The 16,461-nt window shown below is 35.3% G+C and overlaps 1 protein-coding gene across 1 annotated transcript; it reads right to left on the reverse strand.

The window, feature by feature from the left end:
• Positions 1-4,309: 4,309 nt before the first annotated feature.
• LOC109006663 (mitochondrial phosphate carrier protein 1, mitochondrial) lies at positions 4,310-9,040 on the reverse strand. Its single transcript, XM_018986024.2, has 6 exons — positions 8,561-9,040; positions 6,997-7,346; positions 6,876-6,919; positions 5,218-5,432; positions 5,007-5,131; positions 4,310-4,723 (listed from the first exon to the last, which is right to left on the reverse strand). Exons 1-6 carry the CDS (start codon positions 8,699-8,701, stop codon positions 4,669-4,671), a joined length of 930 nt encoding a protein of 309 aa, XP_018841569.1. The 5' UTR covers positions 8,702-9,040; the 3' UTR covers positions 4,310-4,668.
• Positions 9,041-16,461: the final 7,421 nt, after the last annotated feature.

A 16,461-nucleotide genomic window follows, 5' to 3' on the forward strand; every position in this document is an offset into this window, starting at 1 on the left:
ATATTTTTAAAATATAATTATTATTTTAAAATATAAAAAAATAAATTTTTTTATTATATTTTATGTTAAAATTTAAAAAAATTATAATAATAAATTAAAATGAATTGATAATTCAAACGGATTAAAATAATTATAAAAAAATTATCATATTATATTTCTTAATACGATTTGACTGGCCGATGGATATAGAGGTTAGTATTTCCTTGCCGTTGATTGTTGGGTAAAGGCCAGGCGCGGCTAAAGGTGATGTCGACACCTTGATGCTAAATTTAAGAGTACGTTGTTTTTTAAAAAATGAGAAACACTACTTTACCTCTTCAAAGTGACACCTCTATTTGACCGCTGGTTAAATTTTTTTTTTTTTTTTTACTTAATGATTAAGAAAGTGATTTTAAATGTATTAGTGTATTTTTTTATTTTTTAAATATATTTAAATATATAAAAATTTAAAAAAATTTATTTTATAAAAATTTATTTATAAAATTGAGATCAACAGAATAAAAATTTATTCCGTCGATCTCAATTTCATTCTTTCTCTCATTATTAATTTATTTTAATATTACTTTTATTTTAAAATTTAAAAAGATTAAATTATTTATTTTATTTTATATTAAAAGTTAAAAAAATTATAATGAAATAAAATAAAATGAGATGTTTTCTGAAAATAAATAAAGTTTTAATATTTTATAACATAATATTAAATAATAAATTTATAAATAAAATATAATAATAATTTTCAATTACCTAATATTATATATTATAAAATAATAAAAATTAAGATGATAAATAATATTATTTATTATTTTATAGACTTCGAAATTTCTTCCTAAAGTTTTTGCCATGGATAATTTGGATACATCGTGATCGAATGGTCGTGACCTGACAGCTTTCACGCCTTTACTTTATTTATTTATCAAGATTCAAAATGGCCTTTTTACTTCATCAAAAAGACAAAAGTCTGAATTTTTTTTTTTTTTTTTTAATCTAAAATATGATTCTTGCCACTGGGAAACGTCAGACATGGTGCGTTTACTTTATTTAGAACTTTGATCCCACCATTGAAAATCCATTAATAATTTAATATAGGAAAAGTAGGGTTACAAAAGTTAACCTTTTACCGATACATTTTTTTCTCCGAGTAGAGAAAAACAATGAAAAATGTCAGGATATCGCCTGATTTTATTTGTTCATTTGTGTATTTAATTTTTTTATTTAATAATTAAAGAAATAATTTTTAATATATCAATATATTTTTTATTTTTTAAAAATATTTAGAAAAAAAGATTTGTACTAACAGCACGCCTAGCCGTCGCATTGCCCAAAAACAATATGTTATTTTCACAGCCCAGATTTCTCTTAAAAAAAATTATAAGTGTAGAGTGTAAAAATAAATAATAATTAATACATAATATTTTTTTAAAAAAAAAAATGAGCACACCTGAAATTCTTACAATAAATTCCGTTTTGTTTGAAATATTTCGACCTTAAAGTTAAATTTAGCATACGTTTGATGCATACGTTTGCACAACCCAATAGCCTGGTTTTATTGGTTCGTTAACGCATTGTAGCAACACACAACCAATCCTATTCTTAAATAAAACAAAATTTAATTTAATTGTACCGTAATAGCTCACCCCAAATGCGCAGGCGAAGGGAGTACTGAATTGACTCTAAAGGCGTTGAGACCACTCTGCAAAGCCAACTGGCCAACGAAAACATGACACGCTGGCAAGTTGACTACGTCAAGAAAAATCAGTCTGTTGATCCATCCATCATCATCAGCTAATTTGGATAATAAAATATTATTAAAATATTATTATTAAAAAAATATCTGAAATCACACCATCCAAACACTAGTAGAGTACCGGACGCACGACCTTGACTTTCGAGATAAAGAATGAGATGGACAAAATCCCAATCACATGTTGATATACCACAAAGGTCGTCACGGGACCACTACCGGTTGGCATTGGCAATTCCTTACAAAAAAGAATGGCAAATTGATTCAAATCACCAACTTTAAGATTGTGTTTGGATGTTGAAGTGAGTTGAGTTGAGATGATAAAATATTGTTAGAATATTATTTTTTAATAATATTATTATTTTAAGATTTGAAAAAGTTGAATTGTTTATTATATTTTGTATTGGAATTTGAAAAAATTATAATAATGAGTTGAGATGAGTTGAGATTAGTTTAAAATCCAAACGAAGCCTAACTGATTTGCATCGAAGAAACCCAACTCGTCTACTTAAATGAATGTTCAGATGAAATCATGACATTACTCATAATTTTTGTTGCAACTCATAAATCTAATATAATACAATACGAAATTAACGGACTAAAATTAAAAGAGTATAAACCCATTTAATAAAAATGATGGACACCACTTCAATCTATCTGCCAACCATAATAACAATTTAAATAATCAAATTGTATTTTTTTAAAAGTCACTCTACTCATCATCTTTATACCACATATCACACTTGTCTTTTTTTTTTATTATTACTAAACTAAAATTTTTTTTCTATACACCACATATTTAATAAAGAAAAAAATAAAATTAAATAATTATACGTAATATATGATATAGAAATAATGCATAAAATTTTTATTTTTTTTTAAAGGAGAAGTGCCTAGAAGAAGGAAAGAACATGAGGCTTATTTAGCAATCTAGATAATCCATGTCTGATACCCAATTCCTCCTACCACTGGTCCACCACCACCATATTCCACCACCGCAATATAGCAGCCGCGACCATTTGAATAGCGCTGCACGATAAAGCTGCGACTGCCTTCCTTGACGGTGGTGTAGAAATCTCTCTTTTCTTCCTTCATGCAAGCCTCCAAAGCCTTTCACAACCATTGCACTGTCGAAAAGTCTTAGCACCAACTTTGTCACCACCCTCCAACTTCTCTCCGTAATAACCCCTCTCCTTCACAAATGATTTTTTTTTCGTTCAATGGTTTTCAGCTATTGTATTACAGGGAAGAAATGTTCATGAGTTCTTATTTTCTTTAAAGCTTTCTAGAATGTAACTATGTATTTTTTTTTTTTTATATACTTCTTGTGTATATGAATTTCATCTAGTTTCAATTGATCAATAAAATTTCTTGCTTTAAAAAAAAAAAAAAAAAAAGTGAAGAAACGCAAATGTTTTTTGCATCATGACCAATTAGCGAGATTCCTGGGCCCCCGCATCCATCAACCCTTATAGTTCCATTTGGCATTTAGTATGAAAAATTGCCTCTAATTATACTCTTATTAACAGTAACAAATAGACATAAGAGTCACGACGTTGGCATTTTAAACCAAGAGTAATGCTGGAAATAGTTATAAAGTGTGTAAGTACAGTATATTTTATTTGAAAAAAATAAAATTTATTATTAAAACAATATTTTTTTTATATAAATCTTTTATTTATCTATTTTTTTTGACGAAAACATACAGCATTTTCACGCTCTATGATTGTATATAACATTTTTATTTAAATCAAATAACTCTCCTCCATCTTGACTCCCTACCTTGCACAAGGAACTTTATCGATGCTTCTTCGATCTTTGTTGCATGTGTTTTTACAGGGCAAATGATCGAGCACAAAGCACATAAATTTTTGAATTTTGATACAGTTTAGGGTCTTAAATCACTTAATATTATTTAGAAAGATTTATTACAAAAGTTATACGAAAATAATTTTCGAAGAGTCATGCTAGCGTGCCCGCCCAGCTTTGACAGTTGGGCGTGCCTGCTAGCACAAAGTTATTTTTTTTATTTGATCTTCTTTTCTTTTTTTGCATTTTTAAATATTTTTAAAAAATAAAAAAATATACTAATGCACTAAAAATCACCTTCTTAATCATTAACTTTAAAAAAATTAAAAAAAAAATTTAAATACATGAACGGTCAAAATGAGAATGCAAACTTAAACGACATACTAGCATTTTCTATTTTCGAATGATGACAATACTGAATAGAATATAAATAATCAAAAAATAAATAAAGGATCCAAAACCCAAGGCGAACATATATGTATGTATACAGCATATATCTGCATAAATAAAACAGGAAAAAAAAATGATATGAATACAACTATTTTATAATCCATTCTACATCCAGCCAACCTAATAGTGCCACTTCATATATATATATATATATATATATATATATATATATAAAATAAAAAATAAAAATAAAAATAAATTAAATTAAATTAAATATCCTCGATTTCTAAGAAAGTTGTAAAAATGATTGTGTATGTATAATGGAAAAAGAAGGCATCAAAAGAGAGAGATGGAGATGAGTCACTAAAGTGGATGAAAGGAACCCAGTTATTTAAAAATGCCATTCTAAACAATTGCAGCTACAACCCACTAGATACAACGATTATGTGTGGTAAAATCCAATAAGCAGGTGCTGGTGATTGCTATTTGCTAGTGATAACCAGCTAACTTGGATGATTATTATTGTTTTAAGTAAGCACTAGCTTGTATGATTGGGAATCACCTTTACCAGTTGTGAGCTGTAGTGTAACATTCAGATTAGAGAAGGCAGGCTGTGTGTCCTGTTTCGGAAGGCTATAGAGTTTCTTTGTATATCTTCTGCATCGGTGAGGAATTTCTTGCAGTCTTGAAATCGACCAGATCAATTTTTCGGCCCTCTTCCGATGACCTTAAGCTGATACATTAGCTTCTTCCATGTGCCTGCTAAGCCCTCCACTAGCAGGCCTAAAACATTTTCACACAATCTATGGTTAGAAGAAAGAACACAATATACTGGGAACAGTAAAAGCCAGCAATCTTCAACTCTAATGAACTTTAAAGGTCTCAGATGTTTGAAGTTCCTTGTCCCAGACCCAACGCATTCGGATCAGCAATCAAATTAAAATGAACCAACTCTTTGTTTACAGACCAAGACTTGAGGCTTTGTTTACAAAACAAAAACACAGAACCAAGTTATGTTCATTTTTCTGATATAAATTCTAGGAAATAAATAAATAATTGCACTTACAGTCCACTAAGCACTTTAATGGTGTCATAGAAGAACCACTGTAAAGTCACAACAGGGCCAACGAGTGTAATCCGAACAGGAAGACTTCTAGTAAAAAGATTAACAAGCCCAATTTTCTTCACTGCCTGAAGTACAAATATAGAAAGTTATACAAGTCCTTTCTAAGTCAACATACAAATAAACTAAAAGAAGCTTAGTTCACAGATGTGACCTGCATCACATTTTCAGCCTGTTTGTTGTAAAGAGAGGAAATAATGTTGTCAGCTGGGTTCGAGATGACAGTACCAACTGTTCCAGCTGCATAGCCAGCTAAACATGTAACACCAAGTTGTTGGGCTCTTGAGCAATCTTCCTTTCTCCTCTGGATAATATCGTGATATATAAATTCCACGGAATGCTCAAATGTTGAGAACATTATCATGGAGACTGCAAAAGACAAAATGCACATTTAAAGGAGTTAATTGTGTGTCAGAAGTTACAACACATACACACAGGTTTATGCTTAATATATGCTTGATAAGAACAACTAAGAAATATTGGTAACTTTTGTCAAGCCAATAAGCAAAGTCAAACATGTAGTTAAATTGCTTATGAACCGTGCTTTGTGGCTTGTGGCAGTACCACAATGGAAAGGTTTATATTCTAGAGGGTTAAGTCCTAAAAACCTGATATGTCTTCTTCACACAACTGCAAAAACTACCTCTTCTTCCAAATTTCCACACTTAATATTTAAGATGACTTGTCCTGGTTGGAAATTCCCACTAATAGTATAACATTATATCGTAAGAAGAGAATTGTTTTTTTGGATCGGTAAACAAGATTTCATTGATCAAAAGAAGTAAGAAGAGAAATTAAAGAAATCAACTTCTACCAATGTCGTACATCAAAGTGGGTTTCCTATGTTATTAAGTATCTATCAGCGAAGAATATTGAGTTAAAATTGTAATTGTTCCCTTGACACCTCTAAAGATCCAACAAAATGACAATGCATGGAAGATAACAAAATCACAATTTTTTTTAATGCCAGCAGGTGTCTGAGAACAAAGTCTCGATTAATCCAGGGGGTGCACATGCTCTCGGCAAAGAGTTTCTTACAAGTGCACATTGGGTAATTCAAGGGGACGTTCCTCCAGTCTGATGGCCCCTAGAAATTGTTTGCAACTAAGAGGAATCGAACCTTAGATCTGCACAGAGCATACCACCAAGACCAAGGCATTTACCACTTAAGCCAACCCCTAGGGGTTAACAAAATCACAAATTAATGGAAAGAAACTTATTATTATTATTATTTTTGGCACTAGGTGTCCTGAACAAAATTTGCACTAATCTCGGGAGTGCACATGCCCTCAACAAGGAGTTTCCCACAAGTGCACCTCAGGTAATTCAACAGAAAATTCCCCCAGTCCGATGATCGTAGAAATTGTTTGCACCCAAGAGTTCGAACCTTAGACCTAGAGAGAGCACACCACCAATACCAAGACTCTTACCACTTGAACCAACTTATAAATTAGACAGCAAAACACGAGTGAACCAGTTAAATTAGCATAAGCAAACACCACACTGTCCATAACAGCATTATTAACCAAACAGCATCGTCTTTCAAAGTGGTATCTAACGGGCAACATAAACCGGGTTCTGCGGTCACCAACTGGCTCTGGCTAAAAAGGGGCTGAATGATTATTTAAATGATGAGACGACTTAGAATTCAAAAATGAACACAAGATTAGTGAATAAATCAAAGATTTATACCATTCTGCCAAACTAATGCCATTCCTTGGAGAAAAACTACTAAATTTAAAAGTTAGATTCTAGCCAAGCAAGATCATAAAGCTATTACATTTTAAGAATGCAGTGAAGTAGAAGTATTACATGGAAGATTTCGACCCCAAAGTGGAAAGAGTCCTTTGTAAAAGCTGCAGTCAACATAAATTGATGATTATAATTACCAAAGGGCAAGAAAAAAAGATTATCAAGTGTTGGGGAAACTTACCCAGGGAGTCCTTCGGTTCTATATAATTTTGGAACCCCATCAAGCAGGCCCTTTGCAAAATTGGGCTGCGTTTGAACACGAACTTTCACAGCTTCGAAAGGACAGAGAGCCACATCAGCAAATACTTGAGCAGATGCACTGCTGAGAAAGAATATGAAACTCCTGCTACGATCTACCAATGCATCAGAGTAAAGCTTCTTAAAGTATTCATAGAGACCAAATTTGCAGCCGCCTTGAATGCCATATCCAAATAGCTTTCCTGACCAACCTCTCCAAAGTGAAGAAGGGCCTTGTTCTCTCCAAAGGGTTGAAAACCCTGAAGAAATGCCATTATATTTGATCGGATTCACCTAAAGAAAAAATTAAGAAGTTAGGCAAGCAGCCTATCAAAGAGAAGCTAAGATCACCGAGTAAAAACCATAAAACACATCAACGATTACACAAGCAGTACAATTACTTCCTCCCAATTTATCAAAACACAGTGATGTCACCATATGCAGGAGTCAGTACAATTTCAATTAACTAGCATATTTAGGTTACGTTTGGATGTCGAGAGATAAGTTGAGTTGAGTTGTAAATAGTAGTATTTTGTGGGTCCCATTGATATGTGTTTAACTTTTTTTAGATTGAGATGGTTTAACTTTTTAGGTTAAAATGTATAAGATAGGTTAAGATAAGTTTAACTTTTTATGGGAAGTTAAAAAAGTAGTGGATCACATCAACAACCAAACACAACCTTAATCTACAGTTTGTCGCATTTGGTTTCTTGCTGGCATACCATCATCAGCTATTATGATTGTTTATAAACCCTACGGCTATGCTTTATGCAAGCCAAGTGGGGGAACTACCATAACCTTAATGAAATATCCAAAATGTAGCCCCCTTCTTTTCGCAACAACTTTTCCTTTTCTTGTTTTTCTCGGAAACTCTCGTTCAAAAAAACAGATCCTATGGAAGACCGAAAGTAAAACATGCCGTTTTGAAGGGATAAGAGATTAAAAAAAAAAAAGTTGTAGGCACAACGTTCCCCATTACCCTTAAGAGGAGAAAATAAATTATTCCGACTCTTCATGACAGTGTAGCCTATGTGCAAAAAAATAAATACTCGAACAGCCAGATCGAGATATCTCTTATCAAACTCAACTCAAGTACACTCGTGCCAAATGATCCAACTTTTGGAAAATTGTTTGCGGCCCATGAACATAATTATAAGAACCTAAGACAAAAGGAACAACAAGGAATTGACTATTGAAATAACCATAACAAACAGAAGCAAATTTACACATGCATACAAACAAACATCTCAACGACTCAGAAAATATAAGTAAACAAACGTGTCGACCATATTACAAAAATGTAATAGCCAACAAAATTTTGCCACGGAGAGGCCCTATATATTTCATGAACACTCATAACTAAGATCATAAAACAACCCCTGAAGTAGAAGCCCCAACTACTTTCAACCTTCCCCAAAGGTAAAAAGAAGTAAAACACCGAACACGCAATCGAGCCAAACATTGATCATTCCAGAAGAAAACCCAGAATGAATGAAATAACAACTGACCTGCATATTCACTTTCAAGACATCGAGGGGCGTGATAGCAAGATGGGTAGTCCCAGCACTAAGCATTCCTCCAACAGAGCAAAGCCCGTAATACCCAGGTGAAAATTCCTCACACAGCCTCCTTTCAACTCCTCCACTCATCTCTCTGATTCACTCTCTCCAGCCCCCTCGCTATCACACTGTTCGATTTAAAAATCCATCTTTCACGGAAACCCAAAAATGAGACAAAAAATAGAAGAACACCCTTTAACGGAGTCTCTGCAGCCTCCGATGCCTGGTGGGTTGTGCTGCTTTGGACGTTGCACAGGGAAAGAAAGTTATTGTTGTTGTTGTCACGCTTCATTGTGGGTTTTGAACGAGTTGGATGCCATGTCTGACCTCGCTTGCTAGCAGTGCGGCCACGTTTCAGTTGCGAATATATGGCCAAAAACACAGAGGAGACGAATCACTTTTTTTGAAAGTTAGTAGCCACCCGGCCGCTTCATAGACCAGAACATAAACAACCTGGACCCGGGAAAGTGGGAAACCTAATTCACCGCTTTTAATTACTAAAATGACCTTCTTTTTGTCAGAATTTTTTTGGCCATGTTGGTCCGTTGGATGAGGAATTTTGTAACTTTAACTGCAGGACATATTTTTTGAGGAATTTTGGCCAGTTGATATCATTAAGGTTTTTCTTTTTTATTTAACTCAGATCAAAACTTGGCAACTTGGTTTAAATAGACTATTGTTATATAAAATTAAAATGATTTTTAATAAAATGAGAAAATTATATTAATAGATTATAAAACAATTATAAAGAAATTTTAAGTGTATCGTTATCCAAAAAATATATTCACAAACAATTATAGTTTATAAAAAAAAAATAGAAATGAGAATAAAAAAAAGTAAGGGAATATTAGTACTGATCACCATGGAGATTGGAGGGTGATCTGGCCACCCTAGTCATGAGTACGCAGTCACTCCTTGAGGGTGGTCGAAGTCGAACCAAATAATTGCTTTTAATTATTTTCAATATGAGAAATATTTTAGTCATGAAATAATTATATAAAAGTAATCTTATATTGATATGATTTATTAAATTATAAAATTATTTTTATTATAAAATAAATTTAACAAATCACATCAAATCACGTCAATTTATAAAATTATTTTTATAAATAACACTCCTCTTGATCTGTCTCCATCGAGTTCCCTTATCATGAGAAATTAACTTTGGCGTTGCATGCATGGAACTAATCAACGATTCAACAGGTTAAGGTTGGGACAGATTATGACCATTCCTTAACTTTGCCAAACAGCAGTACATCATGTGCTGCTAGATATGTGAGAATATAATGGAGATATTCAAAATGGCCATTTAATATATATGCACTTGATATATGTTTTCTGCACATGATTTGTATAGGGGATCATGGGATTAAAATTGTGTGATGACCCCATGAATAATATCTCAACAGTACTGAAGCTCATAATGTCCGCGTCGAAACTCAAATAAGTCAAATTGCCATCCAGGATTTGAAGTAATGATTTGAATACCGTATCGGATGCCGTACCGATTAAGGTACTGAAATAAAATATTTCGATATCGGTACTATTTCGAAATAGTTGATATATAAATAAATTATATATATAAATATATATAAATTATATTCTAAAATAAAAGTCTATATATGAATAAATTATATATAAATACATATATATAAATTATAAATAGTATAGTCTGAATTGATGGTAAAAAAATAAGCTTGTAATTTGAAAATTTGAAAAATAAAATAAAAATAAAAATAAAGGCCAAAATATCGGACAGTATAAGCCGAAATACAAGTCGGTACGGCCGGTACGAAATATATATGATACATGCACCGGCCTAGTGGCCGGTACGACAATACCAGCTGGTACGATATGAGATTAAAAACACTGGTTTAAAGAGAATGTCGGATGTGTTTACAATGTTGGCTACGGTTCAGATGACGCATATATACTAATTGTTAATCTCATGAGGTGCATAATGGAGAGCATGGAGGCCCTCGAAAGTGCAAAACTAAATATATACAATCCGCCCCAATAGGCTCAACACATGTACAGGGAGAGCCGAGGGCATGCACTTGATCTGCCAGCTGTAGGTAGGACTAAGCTACGACTCCGACTCCGATCAAGTGCCAGTTGTAGGTAGGACTAAGCTCCGACTCCGACTCTGACGGAGTCGGAGTAGTTGTTTCCGACCTTCGACTCCGACTGCGGTCGGAGGCCAAAATGTGCTCCGACTCTGACTCCGAAGGATCGGTGGTTGGAGCTCGAAGCCCAACTCGGAGTAGCTCACATGATTTGGTGTTTATAGTTTACTTCCAAATTCAAAAATCATACAAAAACATGCAAAAAAAATCTTAGGTAGAAATATAAAATGTATCTCATGTTATAAAAGGAAAAAGAAAAGAAAAATGTATGGATTAGGGGGGGAGAGAGAGAGAGAGAGGATTGGAATGTTAGAAAAAATAAAACCTCATAAGGCTTGACAGCCTTGGCCTCTAACTCGAACTTGAAGTGATGCTCCTCGTCAGACTGAAACAAACGGCAGCACCAGTTTGAAGAAGAAGTGAAGAACGGCATGAGAGTCTGAGACCAGAGGAAGAAGTCAGAAACAGAGAAAGAGGTCTCGTGGGGTCTAGGGAAAATAAATTGGGGATCCTTTACGATGCCGTTTAATTAAAAAGGCCTAAAAAAAAGTTGTTCTCATTGGGGGGTTGGGGTGTCATACGATGCCGTTTAATTAAAAGGCCTTCAAAATAAAAATTTGTTCTCATTTGTGGGGTAGGGGCTCGAACTCCAGTAATGGAGTTGAATAAAAGGGTCAACAACCATTAGGCCAATGGAGCAACTTTTATTTATTTTGTAATATTAAATATATTACATATCTATCGGATTCGAAGTTGGCAGTCCGGAGTCTTGTTCAACTCCGAACTTTGACTCCGACTATTTTTACCCTCTGACTCCAACTTTTTCGACTTGTAGTTGGAATCAAAGCGGATGTCAGCTGGAGTTGAAGTCACTGGAATTTTTGCCCACCCCTAGTAGGTACAGTACTAATTAAGCTAGCTAGCATTATGGAAAAGGAAAATGATAGGGTTACTACCTTCCTATTACCCATTTATTACTCTTTTTATATTTGATTTTTTTTTATTTAATGGTTAAGGAAGTGACTATTAGTAAAATTATATATTTTTTTAATTTTTTCTTAATGATTAAGGATGTTAAAAAAATATTTAAAAGAAAATCATAAAAATAAATAAATACACTATAAGTAGTAAATAGGTAGTAACCCTATCACTACCCATATGGAAATTGAGAATGTTTTGTTGGATTCGAAAGGGGGCTGTTTGGTAGTGTACGTGTATATTTTTCTGAAGTTTGTGGTTGAGTTGGCTCTCTAGCTTCCATATTTCTTCTTTTTATAATAATAATAATAATAAAAAAGTTGGAAAGGTTGAGGAAGCTGGTCATGCGACTGAAGTAGGCTTGGTCATCTCATGAGAGGTAAATGGGACCTAGATAGGCTCGGCTCATTCATCGATCGTGGGGCTGTCATGAAACATTTTAGGAAGTTAGAAACCGTGTTGAAGGGGTTAGAAATTCAAACTAAGCAGCCTAAAAATTGCTAGCTAGAATATACAAGGCCATGTGTATAAGCAACGACAGATAGTACCACACAGGGCGGGGGGACATTAAAAAACACAAGGAAGAAAAAGTGAGAGGAGGGTACGTGTAGCTGGTGAGAGTTCGATTGATCGATGGAAAACAAATGGATGGCAACCCAAGACATGATAAGAGATCAATAGTAGAGCAAGTAAAGGCCAATGGAGTATGATTGGATAGAGTTAATGAGAGTTCGATTGATGGAAAACAAACAGGAGAGTGTGGCACAAGAAAATGCTTGTGCATGCTTGCAAATTACATATATACTAAGAAGAGCACGAGAACAAGACATATGAGGATAGTATAGCGGAGTCCTGTATGCATGGCGCATGATGAAATGCACGCACGCACGCAACAATAGTGCATGCGAATCACATGCCATGTCAGAGTTAGTGGAAATGGAGTCGGCAGGGTAAGCAGGAAGACGCAAGGAGTAAAATATGTTGATGAATTTCACCAAAATTATATATCTTTTTTGTATGTTGTACAATGTGCTAGTTGTACAAAAGAATGGAATATTCTATACAAGAATGATTATACTAAATTGCCCCTAAATAACCACATACATCAAAGACTACTATTGGAAAGTTTGTTGTGAATCCTGGTGCATGCATTCTTCTTGATTCTTCTATTTAGCTTCTTGATTCTTCTATTTAGCTCCTCGTGCATGAGATGTCGTGGTAGCTGAGTTATCAATCGGTAATATCCCCCGCAAGATGGAGAATAGATATTTTCTATTCCCATCTTGGATAGAAGAAATAAAAACTAGGAAGAAGGTAGGACCTTTGTGAAAACATCCACAAGCTGGAGAAAAGAACGGACGTGGCAGGTGCGAAGAAAACCAGCTTGAATTTTGTCCCGAATGAGGTGGCAGTCCATCTCGATATGTTTCGTTCGTTCATGGAATACCAGATTTGCCACAATATGCAGAGCAACTTGGTTGTTGCAGTATAAGTCAACTGTAAGCGAGAGGGAGATGTGCAAATCCTTGAGAATGTAAGAAAGCCACTGTAACTCGCAAGAAGTTGTCGCCATGGCCTTATACTCAGCCTCAGCAGAGGAGCGAGATACCACAGATTGCTTCTTCGATCGCTAACGTGTCAAGGAAGATGCAAAAACCTATTACTAAGCATCGAGAATTAAGGCAGGATGCCCAGTCTGAGTCAGAATAAACATGGAGAAGTAGTGAAGAAGTGGAGGAAAATAAGAGACTTTAGCTAGGGGCGTTCTTAATGTAGCGAAGAACCTGTTGGGCTGCATGAAGATGGGAAGAAAAAGGTGTTGTCATGAACTGGCTTAGAGTATGTATGTACAGAGTAGTTGATGTCAAGTTGAGTGATTGTGAGGTAAAGGAGTCGACCAACCAGTCATCGATAAGGAAGAGGGTTAGAGAGAGGCTGGCCATCATCCTTGCGGAGCTTCAGATTTTGATCCATTGGCAGCTTAAGGGGACAAGTGTCAAGGGAACCAGCATCAGCCAAGATGTCTAAAGCGTATTTCCTTTGGCATATAAAGAAACCCTTAGAGGAACAAGCGACTTCGATGCCGAGGAAGTAGCTGAGGTCTCCAAGACACTTGATGCAGAAGTGGTCATTAAGGAAAGTCTGGAGGATAGCAATGAACTCCAAGTGAGAGCTAGCAACAATTATGTCGTCAACATACACGAGGAGAGCAGTAAAGGAACCATTGTCCAGGCAAGTGAATAGGTTGTAGTCAGCCTTGGACTGTTGAAAACCAAAAGCAAGTAAAGCATTAGAAAACTTTGAATACCATTGTCTTGAGACTTGTTTCAAGTCATAGAGACTTTTGTTCAGTCGGCAAACTTGAGTTAGAGAGCCTTTTAAATAACCAGGAGGCTTGCGTATGAACATTTCCTCCTCTAAGTCCCCGTGGAGGAAGGCATTTTGAATATCAAATTGTCGTAGGAACCAGCTTTGAATAGAAGCAACAACCAACAAAGTGCAACGGTGACCAATTTGGCCATGGGAGAAAAAGTTTCATTGTAGTCGAGGCCCTCATGATGTGTGAAGTCTTTGGTGACCAACCGTGCCTTGTAATGCTCTATACTACCATCGGAGTGATGCTTAACTTTGAAGACTCACTTGCAGCCGATAGTATGTTTACAGAGAGGTAACTCAACTAAAGTCCAAGTATTGTTGAGTTCTAGAGCAAATATTTCAGAGTGCATAGCCTTGCACCAGTTAGGATTCTTAATAGCTTCACCATAAGAGGTTGGTTCGGTAGTGGAGGAAATAGCAGATGCAAAAGAATGGTAAGATGGAGATAGTTTATGGAAAGAAAGAGTAGAAGAAAGTGAGAATGTTTTACCTGAGGTGCAGGGCATTACCGTGGACAAGGAGAGATAATAAGTAGATAGATCACGAGTAACCTACAAGGGGGAAAAGTGCATTGTTTGGAAAGGTCGTGGAGTAAGTGGGGAGGGACATATATAATTTTTGAGATAAGGAGGAGGGTGACGGGAATGAATGGGTCGTTGAAGTAGTGGAAGAGAGGTGGGTGAAGGTTCTGTTATAGAAGTTGAGGAGGCAGGGAGGTTAGATTGTGTTTCGATGGAAGTGGGAGGACAAATATTTGTAGGGGTAGGAAGGGAATCATGTTAGGTAGGATGATATGTGGAGATATATGAGAAGGGGAAGATGGAGATGGACGGGAAGTAGGTAGGGAGTATGAAATGGGAAAAAGGACTCATGAAAAATAACATCTCGAGAAAGAAATATGTGGTGAGTGTCAAGGTTAAGTAATTTATAACCTTTGACACCAAATGGGTATCCGAGAAAAGCACATCTTCTACTGTGAGGATCAAATTTGTGGCGGTGTTGAGAGATTGTAGAGGCAAAAACGAGATACCCAAATACTCAGAGATGAGAGTATGAGAGAGGTTTATGAAAAAGTATTTCATAGGGAGTCTTTTTTTGTAAGAGAGGAGTGGGTATTCGATTTATTCAATAGGTTGTAGTGAGCACACAATCTGACCAAAATTGCAAGGGTATACTAGATTGGAGTCGAAGGGCGCGAGCCACTTGAAGAATGTGCCTATGTTTTCACTCCACCAAACCGTTCTGCTGGGGGGTCTCTAGACTCTCTACACGAGATTTTTGGTGGATGATGCCATGGTCAGAATATAAATCAGTCATACAAAATTCTACTCCATTGTCACTATGCAAGATTTTTACTTGAGTATTAAATTGATTAGCTACTAGGTGACAAAAGGACTTGATACAAGTGTGTGCATCTGATTTTTTTTCAAAAGATAGACCCAGGTGAGCGTGGTAAGTCGTCGACAATGGTAAGAAAAAAAGAGAGCCATCGTGGGCTATAATAGAATGTGGCTCCCATAGATCACAATGCACTAACTCAAAACAAGCAATAATAGAGTGAGTGTTAGAACGAAAGGGTAAGCGTGTTTGTTTGGCGAGAGGACAAGCTAAGCAAGACAAAATATTCTTGGTATTCGTTTGTGTGATTACATAAGTATCATGTATAAGTTGCATTTGGGAATGTGAGGGATGACCTAGTCGACAGTGTCATAAATCAAAAGTACTATCAAAGGGTCGTACAGAAGTAGAAATAAAATCTTGATGATGAGAATTATGAGATAAGTTATGAACTAAAAATTGAGGCGAGACAATGTCTGGGAGTAAATGGTATAGTATGTGTGCCATGCTACTTTTCCCAATCGTTGTCTAGGGAGAAAGGCCTTGTATAAAGCATGAGTCAGAGAGAAATATTAGACAACAATTGAACTGTTTGGCAAGTTTGCAACAGATAACAAATTAAAAGTAAAAGTAAGTATGCATAAGACATTATGAAGGAGAATAGTTGTTGTCACTTGCACTGTACCAATGTGAGTGACGTGAGCTAATTCTCCATTTGAAAGTTTGACAGAATAAGAAGTTGTGGCAGTAATGTGGGTGAAGAAGGAGGAGCTACAAATCATATGATAGGTAGCACCCGTGTCAATGATCCAAGGGGTAGAGGTGTTAGAAAAAGATGACAAACAATATGAAATACCAAAAGCGGAAGAAGTGTGGATGAGAAGATATAACTATCTGGAGCTGGTTGGCAGATGGAGAAGTAGTGGAATTCTTGCTGTGTAACAAGGCTATGAGTTCTTGGTATTGCTCCTTAGTCAACGACATATTTGGTTCAGAATGATCTTCGGAATCATAGGACTCAAGCGAAACTGC

This window comes from Juglans regia, chromosome 16 (assembly GCF_001411555.2).
Source record: "Juglans regia cultivar Chandler chromosome 16, Walnut 2.0, whole genome shotgun sequence".
Classification (NCBI taxonomy): Eukaryota; Viridiplantae; Streptophyta; class Magnoliopsida; order Fagales; family Juglandaceae; genus Juglans; species Juglans regia.